The sequence below is a fragment of the Temnothorax curvispinosus genome, unplaced genomic scaffold (assembly GCF_003070985.1).
Source record: "Temnothorax curvispinosus isolate PA1 unplaced genomic scaffold, ASM307098v1 QBEX01008647.1, whole genome shotgun sequence".
NCBI lineage: Eukaryota > Metazoa > Arthropoda > Insecta > Hymenoptera > Formicidae > Temnothorax > Temnothorax curvispinosus.
In genome coordinates this window covers 90,884-109,902 of record NW_020218427.1, presented here as the reverse complement: position 1 = coordinate 109,902, position 19,019 = coordinate 90,884, and the positions used below count along the sequence as shown (strand labels likewise).

General features: G+C 35.1%; 4 protein-coding genes across 6 annotated transcripts in view; 2 read left to right on the top strand and 2 right to left on the bottom strand.

Annotated features, from left to right (window-relative positions):
* LOC112458083 (laminin subunit alpha) overlaps positions 1-3,217 on the bottom strand; it is an 18,980-nt gene extending 15,763 nt beyond the window's left edge. The window contains exons 1-2 of the mRNA XM_025021506.1: positions 2,665-3,217; positions 635-781 (exon numbers count right to left, since the gene is read on the bottom strand). Of these exons, the coding sequence (XP_024877274.1) occupies positions 635-781; positions 2,665-2,877 (360 nt within the window). The 5' untranslated portion in view covers positions 2,878-3,217. The remainder of the gene's footprint in view (positions 1-634; positions 782-2,664) is intronic.
* A 551-nt stretch (positions 3,218-3,768) lies between these two features.
* Positions 3,769-5,450, bottom strand: LOC112458087 (PQ-loop repeat-containing protein 3). Of its 3 annotated transcripts, XM_025021521.1 has the most exons (6): positions 5,189-5,450; positions 4,887-5,081; positions 4,648-4,828; positions 4,345-4,567; positions 4,146-4,266; positions 3,769-4,075 (listed from the first exon to the last, which is right to left on the bottom strand). In XM_025021521.1, the coding sequence occupies exons 3-6, from the start codon at positions 4,794-4,796 to the stop codon at positions 3,942-3,944; spliced, it is 627 nt and encodes a 208-aa protein (XP_024877289.1). In that variant the 5' UTR covers positions 4,797-4,828; positions 4,887-5,081; positions 5,189-5,450; the 3' UTR covers positions 3,769-3,941. The 3 variants fall into 3 exon arrangements, with proteins under 3 accessions (XP_024877289.1, XP_024877288.1, XP_024877287.1); XM_025021520.1 differs by having other exon boundaries at positions 4,648-5,081; positions 5,184-5,449; XM_025021519.1 differs by having other exon boundaries at positions 4,648-5,081; positions 5,189-5,449.
* A 106-nt stretch (positions 5,451-5,556) lies between these two features.
* Positions 5,557-9,645, top strand: LOC112458086 (probable maleylacetoacetate isomerase 2). The gene is made up of 5 exons (XM_025021518.1): positions 5,557-5,921; positions 6,968-7,019; positions 7,671-7,819; positions 7,903-8,107; positions 9,197-9,645. Exons 1-5 carry the CDS (start codon positions 5,904-5,906, stop codon positions 9,436-9,438), a joined length of 666 nt encoding a protein of 221 aa, XP_024877286.1. The 5' UTR covers positions 5,557-5,903; the 3' UTR covers positions 9,439-9,645.
* A 1,147-nt stretch (positions 9,646-10,792) lies between these two features.
* On the top strand, positions 10,793-18,002 carry LOC112458082 (probable maleylacetoacetate isomerase 2). Its single transcript, XM_025021504.1, has 5 exons — positions 10,793-11,537; positions 12,785-12,836; positions 13,139-13,287; positions 13,377-13,581; positions 13,956-18,002. Exons 1-5 carry the CDS (start codon positions 11,520-11,522, stop codon positions 14,183-14,185), a joined length of 654 nt encoding a protein of 217 aa, XP_024877272.1. The 5' UTR covers positions 10,793-11,519; the 3' UTR covers positions 14,186-18,002.
* Positions 18,003-19,019: the final 1,017 nt, after the last annotated feature.

The following is a 19,019-nucleotide window of genomic DNA, read 5'->3' as shown; positions in this document are numbered from 1 at the left end:
GAGAGAGAGAGAGAGAGAGAGAGAGAGAGAGAGAGAGAGAGAGAGACGGAGACGGAGATAGGAACGGTTAAACAACGGTGCAAATGAGCCTCTCTAAGAAGATAATTAGCGAAAGAGTAACAGCTTTTGCGTACGCTACAGTCGCGAAGATAGACTGCAGTTCTGATAACAGCTAATCGTATTAAGAAATAAGATACGTTTGGATATACAGCCATCAGCTGCGTCTTTTTCTCTCTATTTGCACTAATAATTGGATGAATAAATAAATATCGAGAGTTTAGTATTGTACCATGAAACACGTATCTCATCAGATTAATTACATATTAATTTAATAGAAACTAAAGGTATTCGCAGAAAATTTGCAGGAAAATATGTGACAATTTTCAACAGTGGAAACAATAAATATTGCTGATGATCCTCTTTCATTATTCTCCGGAAGCAAACCGCAGATAAATCTTCCCACTTGCAGGAAAACGCCTACTACTTGCGCGATAGAACGTTTACATCGCCGATAAAAGAATCGCGCATCATTATTTCCTGCCGCTTCTGAATCAGATCCTTTTAAACATGCTTCGAAAACATGATCATCTCATTATACTAATCTCTGTGTTTTATGTTATATACAATAACTTACTTGTTCCAGGTTGATCGTCAGATTGACCTCATTATATTTCATTCCTCTGGATAAAGGTGGTGATTGCCACCAAGTTTCCATACCGTCAACCGCATATTCAGGTGGATGCTTTTTTTCCGGATTATCAGGATCGCAATAATCGCATACCTGTGGAAAAAACAAAATTTATCATTGTATTGAGAAGAGAAAAAAAATTAATTATAAATAATAGAATCTAATGTACAATATTTATTTTAGATATGAGCTAAAGTAAACGAGAATTTTTGTAAGAACAAATTTATAATTTTTATTTATTTCTTATCGTCACACGCATCCTCTGCTTGCTATATTATATTAAAATTGGAAGAGAAATCTTCTAATAACGAATCTTAATATAAAGGAACGAATTTAGATAATCGGGAGATAGATATGTAGATGAAGATTTCTTTTTCTGGGAATCTGTGTATGACATAGAAAGCTTCTTAATTTCGGACGGGTGAACGATCGAGTGTTATCGAGAGGTCACCCTTATCTTCCGTTTTATCGGGCTTCTCGCTTCTGGTTCTTTTCGGTTTCGTCTCCTTTTACCCACATAGATAGGTACAATGTCGTAAGCTGATGCCTCGTGTTCTCAATGATCTAGATGGATGCTGGATCAGCATTACGACACAATTAAAATACAAAATGCATAGACACTCAGTTTTGATAATTGTAATGCAAAATGAAAATTTTAAACTTTACGCCCATACTAAATAATATCGCAGAGAAATTAAATTTGGAAATTAAGTGTGCATTATTTTTGTACTTATAGTAAATACATTATATACATCTCCATATTACATATATGTGCGCGCGGTTTCTATTTTCGATAACGAAGAATCATGCGTTCGCAGGGAAACACGATCCTACGATCTTCTATCGCATTCTTCGAACACAATCATAGACCCTGCGAACTGGTTTTTAGCTGGATCTTTCGAACGAAAGAGCTTTGTAGGCATCTTTTGTCCTGATTCGCCGACAAAACGCTTACGCGTTAATATATCACAAAGAAATTTAATTTTCGGAGCAGCTAAGAATGGCAATCACGGAGAATTAAAATTGTATTACTTATACAAATACATAATAATATACACAAAAATTCCTGTTTTATTGTTTATAAATTTATTAATGATTAATTTAGTGAAAATAAAATCTTAATTAAAAAATTTAGCGAAAGTTTTTAAATGTTACAAGTATAGAATATTACAAATACAATTGCAATTTAAAGGCATATTATACATTAATAAATTCAATCAACAAGTTTTATATAATAATAAAAAATTAAAAATATTAATTTAATAATATTAAATAAACATTAAATTTATTCAATAAATTTCTTTATATGTTCGCCGTTCGATTGATGAAAGCTATAATCTTCCATCAGTGGTCTCATTCATTTCTTCCGATTATTTATCGTAATTCCCAGATAAAGAGAGAGACAGAAAAAGTGCGAAGTGATATGTATTTATAAATGTTTATAAAATATTACATTTCGACGATGCGAATAGCTATTGATATAAATAGAAAGACCATATAAAAGAAGATAAGAAAAGGAAGTAGTTGAGTAAGAGTTGATGCCTTGAAGCTGATAAACTCTTGGACTCATAGGACCTAATCATAGTAGATAAAATTCGGTGCAAATACTGAAGACGAATATATCACAATTCCCTCGGCATGCGAGAGTATTCATTAAATCGATTTTTATTCTGTTCATATGATATTCAATCAACAGATTATTGTCTAAATATAAATTTGAATAAATTTAAATCGTCAGGAAATGTAATTTTTTGCATCTATGTATAAAAAATTCATTTATAAGTTTTTAATATTTTGTAGTTTCAGCCAAAGGTTAAAAAAAGTGTGTTTTCCTAACTATTAATTTAATTTTGATTAATTAAGTTTTGAAAGAAAGTTTGGTAAATTCGAATTACATACGCGTCTAATAGATATTACACACTGTGTTACAAACATATCAAGCATCTTTTTACAGTATATTTATCGCTGGTATTTACCTGGCCTTGAATCAAGTTGATATCTTCATCCTGATCGGCGTTCGCGCCGACGAGTTTGCAGTAAAGCTCGGGGCCGGTAGTGTCGACGCCGCACGTAGCCGAGGCCACGATCTCCTTGCCTTCGGCCAAATTGAAGTACGGCGGCGTCAGGATCTCGCACCTAGACAGCCGGACAATCAGCAGAAGACCGGCGAAGGTTGCCGGCAACCGCATCCTGCCAGTAGCAGAAAATCCGACACCTTCTCAAGTTCTTTCGCGGAACTGCTTCACTCTTTTTTTTCTTCACTTTCGTCTTCTCTCTTCTTCGTCTCGCTCCCTTCCTCCCTCTCTCTCTCTCCCTCTTTCTTCCGTGAGAGAGATGATGATGCCTGGACGCTTTCTCGGTGCCGACTGTCCAGACCAGACTAGAGTTCATCCAGTACCGTCGACTTGCCAGATGAGAAGAACTCGGTGGGGGTGAAACAGATCAGTGATCTTCAAGTCGGAGTTTGAATCCCGCGTGGACCCGAGTACAGGCATCCTGAGTCGCTTACGTTCCGTCTTCATCTGGAGATTTTTACGCGAGTCTATCAAATTATGCTCGTAACAAAGATTAAAAAAAAATAGAAGTAGATAAAAATTCTAAATTTTATCGTCCTTTCCCTGATATTTTTACGATATGTATCTCATAGATATCGCAAAGTACGGATATATTTGTATATTGTTTATGCATATTCCAATTAAAAATTTTCTAAGAACATATCGATTATTTCTTTATAACGAGATCTTATTGTTATCATTTTTTCTTACGAAAGTAATGATTATATGACAAAACATAACTTTGAAGATCACTGATTTAGAAGGACCGAGACCACATGGCATCTTTCATATGCACGGGAATGAGATTTTGTTTATAGTTTCTTCGACGCTGCATTATCTTACAGCTCAAGACAGCTCTGACAAATATGGAACTCCAGCGTCTTATTCGAATAAAATATACATATAAATTTTCATTGATATTTAATTGTGAAATATATTCGATCTCAAATACAATTATATATTTTTAATTCTTTTGTTTTTAAGGTATGTAAACGTGAGGAAAATAAATCGATATAGGACAAGTCATTTTATTAGCAGATTATTTAAATTAAAATATTTTATTAGCAGAAATAAAATATAGTATACCTTTCATGATTACGCTCTCAACAAAAATATGTCACACAAATATGGCACAGTTATCTATTTCATAGCATACGCTTGCGACTAGATGTATAATTTCCCTGTTTTTTTTCTTTTATTTAATCCTGCTTTAACGGGTGGCTTCTGTAATAAAGAGCGGAGAACATGATGCTGGAACTCAGCAGGACCGAGATGATAAAGTTCCCCAGCAGCAATATATCGGCAGAGTCCATCCATATGGTGAATACTCTCGCTGAAACACCAATTGAAATGTTTGACTCGTTACCAGAAATCATTTTATGTATGCGAAACAGGAAACTTACTCAGATTAGTGAAGGCGGATATAAACCAGGTGAGAGGCGATACCGACTCTGCGTTTTTAGCTCGAAGTATAGCCAGCAACTGAACGACTTTACTGGAAGCTGAGATCGGTGTACACATTGGCTGAAAACCCAAGTGTAAAAAAGATGTATCAAAACACAACAGAAGAATTATTTGTAATACTACAATAGTTGTACCTACCGCTAAGAGTGTAAGTACAATTTTGGGAACAATTCCCAACAATAAGCAACTGCTCAGCGTAAAGTATACTATGGCACCTAAGAAGGACCACATATTGATCCTGTTCAAATATTTTAGCACAAAGAATATCAGTATGTACTCCTGCGCTAATATTATCGGATACTCCAAGTAGGACAGCAACGAGTATCCATTCGTATAATTGTAACTAGTCATCACAGTGTAACTGAAGAACAGACATCAATAAGTTATTTATGAAAGAAATAATTGTAAAGGCTTGTATAAGGTATGGTCTCGTAAAGTCACCTTGTCAATTCTAAAAATAATCCTAGCGTCGACATCTCATCAGCTGATTTTACAGAGATCAATTTCAATATCTGTGGAATTTTCAATACGAAGCACATGCCTATTGTTATCAGGCTCAACAAATCCGCAAATTGTTGCAGTAGGGTCATTTTTTTCGTTTTTTCTTGCCTTTTAATCGTTGCTACACATATGTATATAAGTTTCAATTATGTGGTACGCTGTAATAAGTTTTAACTTACATCCCGCTTATCGGCAAAACATCATTTTATCTCATCTTTAATCTCTTTACGGATAAGTCAATAAGTCATAATGCAATTAGCACACATTTCGGCATTCTCTACTCCGTTTCGTGAAACATATGTGTGCCGTAAGATTCCGAGAACTGCCACTTTCTCGCCATTCACTGGAGGTCTGCTTTTTTCGCTGAACACTCTCTGTAAAGTGAAACAGATATATATATTTAAAATTTGGCGAAAGCAAGAAGGGAAGTTCTAGCGCAGTGCGGCCAAGTTTAGTGGCAATAAAAAAAAACAAACCTTACATAAGAGTCGTTCGCGCGTGCTAAGTTTAGGGTCCTCATCTTGCACTTTGGCGAAAGTACACTTATGCTTCGACATCTCGTTGTATTGCAATAATTATTTGAAAGACAAAAATCGCCGCTCGTCACTCTGAAACTAATAATTAAATGCTAAAGTATTTTAGGGTTAGGAAATCTGCCATATCGATGAAACGAAACGATACGGAGCATGCGTTGAGCCTACAATAGTGCGCGAAATATAAAATCTAATATATATAATTTATGTAATGTATAATTTATGTCGGCTAAATACGCGAAATGTAAAAATAATTAATTGAAACTTAATTTTTTAATTATACTTCAAAAGTTTCGTAAAGCTGAGTTCTCCAAATCCACTAAAAATAAGTATACGAAGTCACAGAGTTTACCGGTCCGAGTTGATTCGAATCGACGCGGATTGGTCGCTGACGACCAACAGTGACAGAAATCGACCAATCAACGCACGTGCGCCGAGATCGGCGATTGGCCGCGCGACTCGCCGGTTTGAACTTTGAACCGCTTGAACGTAGTGACGAACGAAAGAGTGGAGCGGGGAGCGGAAACGGCTGGCAATCGAAGGGAGGAGGTACGATTTCACGCGTTCACCGTAATTTTAAATTACTTTTGACGAACTCGGCGGAGTCGCTGACTGGACAATCGAGTTAAACGAAAGGTGAGCGCTGTCCGCGAGAGATCGACGATGTCCGCGACGGGTAAGGTGAGTATAATAAAATACTTGTGCGCGCGATTTAATCTTCTCTTGACGCCGATCATAAGTAGACAGACAAATAGACAAGCGTTTGAGAGAAAGAGAGAGAGAATGAGAAAAAGGAGACAGTGGAAGAATAGTTTGTTCTATGTGTCGGTGTAGTCGCGCGTTATTACGTCGTAGTTAACATTCCGAAGTAGAGTGTTTTCCATTTTTGACGTGCCGGCGAATCGGGGGCGCGTGAAAATGAACATTATACATTACTCCGTTTATTCGCGATAACTGTTGCGATGACGGACGCGAGTTATAATAATGATTGAAATGCAAATTCGATCGCGGTTTCGATTCTTGCTCGAGAAACCCGCTCCCTCTCCTTAATTCTCTCCTCTTTTTCTGATTAACGAATATATTTGATAATGAGAATATTTTCACGCTGATAGCGTGTATAATAACGCGTTAATTGTTGTGTTGGACATGCGCGCGCGGGCACATATGGCTATTCCGCTTTATCGTGAAATTGTATATACAAAAGAAATTTCCTAGATTTCCTCTCTTTGAAATTTTCCAACATTTATAAAAATTGTGTAAATATAATTTTGTGAAAATTGTATTGATTTTATGAAAAACTCCGAGTGTTTTCCAAATTTTTTTGGACACTTATATATTTATTGTAGTTTTAGAATTTTTAATTAAGATTTATTTTTTCAAAAAATTATTTTTGATAATTGTTTACCAATCAAGTTCTGTGTAAATGGCCAAAATAATTTGTCTATTATAGATGCTTACTTAAAGTAATAGATAGGAAGTCTGCTATAATTAAATGGATTAACCAGCTGTCATTAGCATTTAATTTAACGATTTTTAATGATTGCGCGTTTCGACACTTGCAATTCGTTTCTATTTAAAAACTTAAGGATGGTCGTAAATTTTTTTCTCGATGCGTGAATTTGATTTCACAACCGGCCTTGGTTATATGTATATGGCACTGATCTCTTCGATTCGCACAATTGAAATTTATCTCGTAAGTATTTCACGCTTCTTGTTTCCTTTGATAGGCAGTGCTTTACTCTTATTGGCGGAGTTCCTGTTCTTGGAGAGTAAGAATTGGTAAGTGAGAGTTTGCTTAATCTTATATATTATACATATATATAAAACCGTTTCATACAAAATATACAAATCAATATTAAAACATATCTAACTGATGTGGTCTATACAAAATATATATAATTCAATAGCCGCAACAATAATTTATATTGTAATTGTTTTGTTATTTAGAGTAATCAAATTAAAAAAAAAATTACGACATTCTAATTTAACATAAATAATGATTTTAAAAATTAACTTTTAATTTAACTTAAGTTAATTTAATCTTAACGCAACTTTCAATTGTGAGTTTAGTATCTTTTGTTCATGCAACTTTCAACGTAACTAAATTAATTTTTATAACCCATTAACTTTAACTTAACTTAGTTAAAAAAAAAATTAACTTACCCAACCTTTTATTGCGATACACCTGGCCTGATAGATTCTGGGTGTGTCGTATAAATGACATACGCTATAGCGAGAGTGTTAATCTTTATATATCTAATTGTAAGACATTTTATGTAACATAGAATTCTTAATCAGAGTATCTATACAACTTGTAATGTTATTTCATTGATATAAAGATTTTTATTGCTGCTAAAACAGCTTATTATTTTTACAATATGTTTCTAATATTTATCAATTTTATTAAATGTTTGTGATTTTTATTAATAGCATTGAATTTAAAGGAGATACCATACGATATAAAGCCTATTAGTATAATAAAAGAAGATGGAGAACAACATTCCAACGAATTCCGCAAGATTAATCCAATGGAAAGAGTCCCTGCGCTTTATATTGACAATCATACTCTGATAGAGTCTGTTAGTATATTCAGGCTATTATCAATCCTTACAGTTATCATAACTTTTTCTTAGAATTTATTATAACAATTTTTATAATATAGATGAATATTCTGCAATACTTGGAGGAAACTAGACCGACTCCTCCATTGATGCCGGCGGATCCTGTTGAGAGAGCTAGAATGAGAGAGATTTGCGAAGTAATTGTCAGTGGTATACAACCATTGCAAAATATCGGTGTTTTAAGCTATATTGAGAAGGAACGTAGAAAGGAATGGCCGCAGCATTGGATCACTAAAGGATTTACAGGTATCCTATAAATAATAATAAAGATTGTAGTAAGAAAACTTACAATAAAAACGAGCTCGAAATTTTTTCCATGAAATTCTGTAGATCTTAAGGGGTTAGTCTACCCTGAAATAGGCGAATTTTCAGGAATTAATTTCAGACAAAATATCGGTGATACATGAATGATTTTCTTTTCATTATCTTTATTAGGGTTTCAAGAACATGTACAAATTTTTTGGTGTAAAAAAATTTCAAAATCGCGATGAGGCACTCCTTCGCGCGCAACTATGCTTTTCAGACGGTGTACATGGTTTCTGAAATGTGGGTGGTCTAAAAAAAAAAAAAAAATATGGTCATTAACTATATTGTATTGTCTTTGGAATGACGGAGCTTTTTTTCTCTCCTCGTTTTTGGCGTCAAGAAAAAAATTCTTGAATTTTTCACTGCATTTTTGAAAAATTCAGAAATTTTTTTCTTGAATTTTTCACTGCATTTTTGAAAAATTCAGAAATTTTTTTCTTGACGCCAAAAACGAGGAGAGAAAAAAGCTCCGTCATTCCGAAGACAATACAATATAGTTAATGACCATATTTTTTTTTTTTTTTTAGACCACCCACATTTCAGAAACCATGTACACCGTCTGAAAAGCATAGTTGCGCGCAAAGGAGTGCCTCATCGCGATTTTAAAATTTTTTTACACCAAAAAATTTGTACATGTTCTTGAAACCCTAATAAAGATAATGAAAAGAAAATCATTCATGTATCACCGATATTTTGTCTGAAATTAATTCCAGAAAATTCGCCTATTTCAGGGTAGACTAACCCCTTAAATTTAGATAAATATTATTTTTAAAAATAACTTTTTGTATATCTACTGTGTAATCTTTAAATGCTAGTAATATGAACATTGTGGATGTTTGTAATTATAATTACTTATTCTTATTGAGTATCAAGATAGTCAAGAAAAACATTAGATAACAGCACGATCTCCGTATATGTATTAAATAAAAAACGACACGTCTAGTAGTAGATATACGAAATAACAACGTTCAATAACAAGTTTATGTGTATAATCGAGCGCAAACATTGATAATATACTGTTCTTCTCAGCCGTGGAGAAGTTGTTATCATCGAGCGCGGGCAAGTATTGCGTCGGCGACGAGATTACGTTAGCGGACTGTTGCCTGGTGCCACAAATGTATAACGCGCAAAAATTTCACGTCAATCTGGAACCCTTTTCCACGATTCTGAGGGTAGGCCGTCATTTGGAACACCATCCGGCCTTCACTGCGACTCATCCCAATAATCAGCCGGACTGTCCGTCCGAGCAGGCGATCAAGCGAGGAGAGTAGACCCACCCTCTTCTTCTATATTTTTAGGAGAGTGAAAAGAAATGGTTTAACATCATGTGGTATCATAATGACAAAAGGTGAACTGATTTATAGCATATATTATATTCGTATTTCCCATACATTTAGAATTGCAGCAATTAAAAATTCAGTTTCTATATTGTAAATAAAAATGTACTCTAGACAAAGATAAATATTTGTTAAACAACATATAGTCCAATTTATTAAATATTACTATGGTGTCGCACAAGTTAAAATACTATATAATCATTGTTTTAAAAACAATTAAATAACGTAATTTTGACCATTAAAACATAGTATTTTAACTTCTAATTCCTCGATGGTCCGCAGCTAGTGCGATATCATAGTAATATTTAATATGAAATTTTCTCCGTGTGAAACTTAATGAAATGTAAAAACGTTCTCCAGTCGCACCTGGTCTGTTCTTTCCGAGCACGGTCCATTACATTTAATTGCGAAACTTTTATTGCATTCAAGTCAATACCAGCTTTTTGACTTTCAAACGTCTGTGTATATATACTACTTCTGTTGCAACTTTCAAGTTTACGGTACATATAGATTACTTTATGTGATAATTTTTTCAAAATATTTTACATATAATGTAACGACCGTGCGTGCCCCTACTGAACGGCAGCCTTGGCTACCACATATAGCGTCACAGAGGAGCGTTTCTTGGCGCTATAACTTTCTCGCGAGCACCCGGCCGTAAGCTCGTAAAGATTATAGGCGAGCCCGGCGAGTGTCTCTTGGTTAACCAGGCCAACTCCTGCTCCGACAGCCGAAAGGTCCGAGAGTCGGATAGAATGGCACATGCGAGGGGACACAAAACCCTCTACGCCAGCAGCAGCGATAAGTCTAGCAGCAATGCGTGCATATATGTATACGCACACACACATATGCAACGTATGTGCAACCTGCAACCGCACGTACATCTATACACAAACATACACACATGCATGTACATACGACGATTGCTTAGAGATTTACAATGAAAAAGTCAATATGATATGTTTTGAATAGAGATTCGGATAAATCGAGTGTCGTACGAGCGGAAAAATCGTATCATTGATGAGTTTTTCATTATAAATCTTTTTCTTTGTAGTCCATTAATGTAACATTTATTTTCCTATTTTATTTAAGCGCAAATTAAAAAAGATTGAAATACTATTCATTTTTTTTTTAGCATTATATTATAATTAGATAATAATATCTTTTATTAGACTATAAATTATTGAAAAGAAAGGTTTTATTATGACTTAAATTTTAGAGATAAAAATAAATGACGCAGAATTCATATTTATATATACATAAAAAATTTATTTAATATACGAACACACGCACTCCCCCCCCCCCCCACCCACACACATATACCATGCGTCCCAAAAGTTCCAGAACGACAAATTATTTCAAAAAGTATATATCTATTGGTTTATTGAAAAAATGTTTCAGATAAAAGTTGGAGAATTCAAAGGGGGCCAATATATAGACGATCTTATTAAATTTTAGGTCCGGAGTCCGTGCTGAGCCCAATATAGGGCCCAAATCAAATATTTATTAAATGAAAACCCCCATTTTTTATTGTATCATCTTTTTCTACTATTCTTTCTACTAAAGTCTTTTAAATATTTTGAAAATGTCTTTTAGAAGACATTTTGCTAGCTGAGTCCGCGTCTATAATTTTCTTAAGTCTATGACTGTCACTAGAAGTAACTAGAGTTACCGACTTGAGCCGACGCGAGCACAGTTCTGTGACGCGGTGTCGTGGAGTGTCGCTAGCGATCAGCGACGGAAAGCAGCCAATATATACACGTGCGCCAAGACCGCCGATTGGCCGCGCGACTCGCCGGCTTGAACGGCGGACGGAACAACGGAGCGGGGTGGCCGGGGAGAAGAGGAAACGGCTGGCAATCGAATAAAAAGGGGGAGGAGGTGCGATTTCGCGCGTTCACCGCGATTCTGAATCCGAATTACTTCTGACGGATCAGGCGGTGTAATATTGGTGTCGCCGGTCGGATAATCGAGAGTTCGGCGAAAGGTGAGCGCTGTTCCGCGAGAAGCCGACGATGTCCGTGATGGGTAAGGTGAGTGATTTAACCTTCTCTCTCGACGCGAGGTAGACAGACAGGTAGACCGGAGTGCCGGGAGAGAGAGAAAGACAAAAGATAGCTCCGGAGTAGCCCGCACTGCGTGCCGGTGCTCGCGCGTTATTTCGCCGTAATATCTGGAAATGACGTTGACGTGCCGGCGAATCTCGAGGACTGGCGTGCTAAAATCGCTATTGAGTTCCCGGGAGTCGCGATCGCGCCGAAAATGAGCCCTAACGTTCACTCGCGCGACGGCCGTCGCGACGACTGACGCGCGTACCACGATTGTCGACGGAATACGGGAAGTCGAACGTTGCGTATCTGTCGCGGCCGGATTTACTTCCCCGCTCGAGGAAACGGCGCCGACGAAAGGCGAATCTCCCTCGCTGACGAATATATCTGATAACGAGAATGTAACAATAGCGCATATAACGCGTCCGTATGTGCCGGACGCTTACGCGCGCGCGCGCGCCGAACTATTCCGCTCGAAATTCTTGCCTGCGAGTAAAAGCGAGCGAATAAAAATTATTATAAAAATATTAGGCTTGTTTTATGCAAAGCAATATGAGAGAATAATGGGTGAACGGTATAAGCTGAATATAAGATGTCAAGACGATTATTTTCATACAACATACAAGGATAAATTATTTTCAAGCTGAAAATGCAATAGTTAAAACTTACCATGTGTTATTTGCACAGTTACGAACTAATACTTCTACATTTTTCTTTGATCATGAAACTGTAAAACATTTAAAGATCTATATTTTCTCTAAGATTTTTACCATTTATAAGAATTACATAAATTTGTATTAATTTCATGATTTTACAAAAAGCTCTGAAAATGCGTTTTGTTAGCTTTTTTTAGTCACTAGCATTTTTCAACATAGGGTATATTTATTAAGACTTACTTTTTCAAGAAATGTTTATTTTTTTAGAATTTTTATGCAATAATTAATTCTACAAATTGCCTAGCGATTTGTACTTTGGACGCTTGTTTAAAATAGTAGGCAGAAAGCCTACCAAATGGATTGACTGTCATTAACTTCGTAATGATTGTAGAATGTTTTAATGAATGCGCGTTTCGACACTCGCAGCTCATTCATATTTACATCTGCCGGTTGTTTTGATTTTTTTTGGGCGGTGCGTAAATCTGGTTTTATGCAACAGACCTCGACTATGCCGAATTTTTCAGGCCAGTTCTCACAATTGAGCCTTGTATTCATGCTTCTTATTTCTTTTGACAGCCGGTGCTTTACTCTTACTGGCGGAGTTCCTGCTCCTGGAGGGTAAGAATTGGTGAGTGAGAGTTTGCTTGATTTTATATTGCACATACCTATAAACTATTTTATGCATATAAAATATGCAATATATGCATCAATATAAAATATCTGTGATTTATAAGAAATATATAAATTTTAAAGGCTGCATTTTAAACAAATTTATCGTTGCTGCAGGCAGAATTTCCTTGATCTAATTTAATCTTTATGTAAGACATTTTATGTCATTTCATAGACAGAATGAGTTTTATTATTGCTATAAACAGCTTATTTTTTAATTATGTTTCTAATGTTAAAATGTTTCTAATGTTTATGAACTAGCGTTGAACTTGAAAGAGATACCATACGATATAAAGCCTGTTAGTTTGGTGAAGAGTGGTGGAGAACAACATTCCAATGAATTCCGCGAGATTAATCCAATGGAGCAAGTCCCTGCGCTCCATATCGACAATCATACTTTGATAGAATCTGTGAGTTATAAGTATTTTTATAGTTATCTTATTGTTTTCTCAGAATTTATAATGATGGAACTAAATGGCATAAAATTGTTTTAATACAGCTGAATATTCTACAATACTTGGAGGAGACGAGGCCGAATCGTCCATTGATGCCGGCGGATCCTGTTAAGAGAGCTAGAGTGAGAGAGATTTGTGAAGTAATTGCCAGCGGTATACAACCGTTGCAAAATCTTGTTGTTTTAATCTACGTTGGCGAGGAACGTAAGAAGGAATGGGCGCAGCATTGGATTACTAGAGGATTTACAGGTATTTTAATGATAATAAAGATTGTAGTAAAGACTTGCAATAAATGACAAGCTTGACATTTTTTTAATGAAATCTTTAGAGATCTCTTTAGATAAATAATCAATTTTTAATGAACAGTTACGAATGACTTTGTATATTTAAATATTGCCTTTTAAGATGTTGCCTTTAAATGCTGGAAATATGAAGATTATGAATATTTGTAATTTATAACCATTTATTGAGTGCTAAGATTGTTGAGAAAAATATTAGATAACAGAGCGATCTTCGCATCTATTAAAAAGAAAACGACACACCTAGTCGTTAATATACGAAATAACGACATTTCAATAACAGGTTTATGTGTATAATTAAACACTGATAATACTGTTTTCCAGCCGTGGAGAAGTTGTTATCGTCGAGCGCGGGCAAGTATTGCGTCGGCGACGAGATTACATTAGCGGACTGTTGCCTGGTGCCACAGATATTCAACGCGCGAAGATTTCACGTCGATCTGAGACCCTTCCCCACGATTCTGAGGGTGGACCGTCATTTGGAACATCATCCGGCCTTCACTGCGGCTCACCCCAATAATCAGCCCGACTGTCCGCCCGAGGCGACCAAGTAGCAAGCGAGGCAGACCACCCTTTTTCTCTTCTAATCTTTTAGGAGGGTGAAAAGAGGTGGTCTGATGTTATGTGGTTTCATAGTGATAAAAGGTGAATAAGTTTCGTTGCATTTGTCGGCATTTCTTACGCGTTCGCAACAATTACAAGTTTTATTTCTACATCGCAAATAAAAATTAATCTAGAAAAAGATATTTATTACATTTAATGAATATTTATTAAATTAAATAACGTAGTCGTGATTTATCATGAGAATTGATTAAATGTATCTTATACGAATGGGTCCAATCGTTCCAAGAAATTAACTTTTATTTGTACCCTATCAGCTGATAAATTGCGTTATTTTGGTAATATAATGGTATTTATATACTTCAAGAAAATTATTAGATTAATACATTTTCACCTTTTATCATTAATGAACTGCATATTAGCAATGAAATGGCTAGCGGCGCTATGAAAGCGAATATATCGGGCAGGGGTTTTGATTTGAACATCCTGTTGTAATACAATGCCGCTTGTTTTAAAACAAAGATACGCCATTTCTGTATTCATGCAAGAGCAAAGGGAAAGAGGTATATTGGCCTATTTTTTTATTTTGTTACGTTTTCTGCGATTTTACATGATCGAAATTTATCTTCGCGCGGTATTTTTACACGATATTTTATAAAGATATATTGACCTATTCTGAATAGGTTCTGTTGAAATCAAAAGTTTAATTTTTATATACGTATTATCATTTTTTATTTTATATTTGCGTATAGTATGTATAGCATAAACAGAAAAAAAGGTGTCGCTATTAAATTTTAGTGAATATACCCCGAAATCTTCGCTGGTATATAGGATAGTGATTCGTATTTATGTGATACGAAGTACACGCAGACAAATTCAAAACGTGAAGCGATCAAATTCGAAGGGGAACGTGTAATAAGGGAATGCGCTCTGCTCAATATCTTCCAGAATACCAACCAAAAGTACAAATCGCATATTTCCTTTGATATCCCAATTTTAGAATATATTAGATTTGTTCGTTTTGTTTACACTTATATATTTATTGTTTAGAATTATATTTTTACACTGACGTATTTAATAACTTCAACATTTGATCGACACTTATCTATATTTTGAACTAATTTATACAATGGCATAGTAAAATGTATATTAATTCTGCGATCTGAATTATTTTTTGCAAATGAGCGAAGATCAGATATTTTGTCCTGAATTTTATCTAATTTATGGATCTCAAAAATATTTGCTAATTATAATCGCATGCAGTTTCAAATAATTGAAGAATTATACGACTACCGAATGCATTATGTTGAATTTAACTTGAGGTAGGATCGCAAAAAATTAAAGCAATAATTCTTCCGATATGCGCGTGTATTTTGTGACATTTATCTTTTTTGAAATTTTTTAATTTTATGCTTTTAACATTCTTGTAAAGTTCACAGAATACAAGTGTAGAAAGTGCGAGTGAAACGAACAAACCTATTGTATAATTTTTCCATATGATGCTGTTAGCGTGTCTTTTTTACTGCAGGAGAGTTAATTTTTAGGTTTGAGCAATATTTCTCTTCAGAGATAAACAGATGTGTACCGAAAGATGTATAACATTTTTTTAAGTGGGGAAAAAAAACAGACTTGTATAACTATAGTTAGATAATCTGTGATTTGTGTTGTGCGGAACTGAAGTTATTTCAGCCGCTGCTGCAGAGATTAGAATGTGCCATTGAAATACCATTTTATAGTACAATCGCGAACGATTTCAAACGCAAACGAGAAACGCGTGTCCGCGCAAACAGAATCAAAGTATATATTTATGCTCTTACGAAATAGTTTTCCAGTTCGAGCATAAACAGAGATACCGATATTTTTCACGAATCTTTTTATAGGATCGCTCATTGTAAAGCCATTGTTATACATAGTTCCCGTATGTGCTTCGGAAAATTTTTATACGCAAGCGTATGTTCGAACAAAAAGTCAAGTCAAATCATATAGATATCGAACACGACTGATTCTGAAACCGGTAATCAAGTTTCACTTGGCATTCCTCCTTATTGCCGCGTTATCCCTCTCGTCCTCATTTTATAAAACAACACGTCACGATTGCATTTCCGTATTCGGAATATCCATTTTTACCGCAACATCTCGATGATCTCTCGTATATCGCGCACGTTGTGAACTGCCTTTTCGAGACTTCGACGAGTACTTCTTCCATGTAGCCTCCAGCCTTCGCAATTATTTTTCTATAGGAGATATAGTATCGTATAACGAAGGTGTAAACAACTTCGTGCGCTTTCTGACGAAGAGAGTTTAAGGAATAAATATATAAGAATCGTCGCAACTTGAAATCGTCGTCCTACGTATAGTATACTCTTGGGACGGATTAAAAAAAACATGCATTCCGTGTCTAGACATTCACACATAGAGGTATGTATTATAAACGACTGAGTGATTAGATAATATGTATATAATCTTTGTACGAAGCAATTTCCTCTCATTTCCGCTCCACAAATATCCGCGGTATCAACAAGAGCATTTATGAAAACCGATGAAAATCTTCGGTAAAAGCTGCGTGTCTGCTTCATTTTGATAACGGCGTTTTAATGTAGACTATGTGATTCGATTTGTGGAAAGAAATGCGAGCGAGTCAAGTCTGTCTGCGCTGACCTTGGGCGTATTTAACGAATAGAATCTCGCATTTCTGAATGTGATCTTGTATCCCCCTTCATCCCCGTATTTCCGTTCTGCGTCTTTCCGCTCGACTTACAAAAATTTGTACAAGCGACAAGTATAGTCATGTAAAAGCGGAAAGTTGATTTTATCGAAAACGAGCTGTGTTATTGTAGTTATCGGTAGCTCTTATATGATATTAGATATCTAACTCCGGAATATTACAGTTCCATAAGATACGATTGACTTATGAGTAAACCATCAAGAATGAAATTTTACCGTCTAGTTGCAGCCCTGACGTTTCATTTACGAGAAAGTTGTAGTTTATTAGCCTATTATTTGACTCGTAAGAATGTCTTCGATTCAGATGAGGGAACTGATATTTTAATACTAGTGGCGAATCGTCCTGTATTTTATTCTCGCTTCGTAGCTTTCTAAAGTAGAACTATAGAGACATTTTATTTGTATACCTACTTGTCTTTTGTATCGAGATCTCTCGAGTTGGATGTGATTATTTGATTTTTGCCTTTAGTTATAGATAAGACCTACTCGCTTCCGTTGATCCTCCGCAACTCCACACAGAGACTTCTCGCTAAGTATAGATCTTCCTGCCGTCTCGTTTCCGACGAGCTGACGTGTCATCAACGCGCGTGGTACACGCGCTGTATAAGTAGGGAGTAGGGAGTAGGGAGTAAAAAAAAAAAGATATGAATAATGAGTAGATTTGAGCGAAACCGATTTTGCGCTAGTACCGAGTCCGACGAGATAATAACCGTACCACACAAAATTAAGATCTCCCCCATCAGATCCTAAATAGTTTCTTAGACGGCGTGTGACATTTTCGCGAGAGGACGAGCGTGAAGTCGTTTAAGCGAGGAAGGAAGAGTTGTACAATATAGCGACTGGGATTTGTGAAATAGTACGGGACGCGTAGATATTTTGTAAGCGAGAAAGAAAACGAGAAAAAAAAGGGAAACGATCGCTATATATGTTCACGCCGCTTATAGCGAAGTAAAAGATTCTGTGTCGATAGTGTATGTATAAGTATTTCGTAGTAGAGTCGCGAGCGAGAAAAAAAAAGATCAAAACAGTAAGTGCATTCGTAATTGTACACTTATTACTCGAATAAAGAGCTGCGTTTTGTCCGTATTGGTAGATCTTTTTATTACGAGCGAGCTGCAACGAAATTCCGCAAATATATAAAATAATGATTACCCTTGTCGATTTTTTCTGTCCAATGAAATCTGCGTGATTTCCGCGCTTTCACAATATCTTTTTGCCAATAAATTCAATTTTTTTATTTTTAAATTTCTAAGGATTATTTAAATGTTTGTCTGCTTTTCTTTCTTTTTAGAATTCGGTTTTAACATAAATTTTTTTTATTAAGCAGTCTGATAGATCATGGCATACTTTCTTTGTAAACTTTTTGAATTTTTGCAATATCTTCAAAATCGAAGAAAATATAGTACACGAAAGTGTGCTGTGACGTCATACTTTATATAAGAAATGATGTCATACCTTTTGAAGTTGCCGTCATCAAAGAAACTTTAGCAAGCTATAACTTTCTCAAATTTAGGTTTTTTTAAAAAATTCAAAAAGTACTAAAAATCGGCTTAGATTCTCTACATTAATTATGGATACCGCTTAATTAAAAAAAAAAATGTTAAAACCGAATTGTGGCTTGTTGATTAAGAGGTTGATTAAGAATATAACGAACCGGAAAACACAGAATTTTTAAAATAATTTTTTTGTTACTGAAAAAACACATTTTTAATAATAAAATTAAGATGCAAAATTATAACAAAAATACTGAAATAATAAACAATAATATAGCATTCTAAATAATCATTGCATAGTAATCAAGATTTTAGCTTCGGTAAATTATCTGAAATAAAAAAATAGGCATTTTTGTACTTTATTTTGCCATTTTCGGCTTACGGATTTAAAAATTTTATTTTTTGCAAAATACACATTTTAACGTGAAAATTGCGTTTTCTTGAAAAAATTGATTCTTTTTTGTTTTAACTTGAGATATTAAAAGTGGAAAAAAGTGTTTCGTGAACTGGGAATATTATTAAAAGCGTTACTTCAAAGCTTCAAATTGATCGGATAAATCGTATTTGAGTTCACTGTTTTCAAAAATAATATTTAAGAAAAGCGTATTTT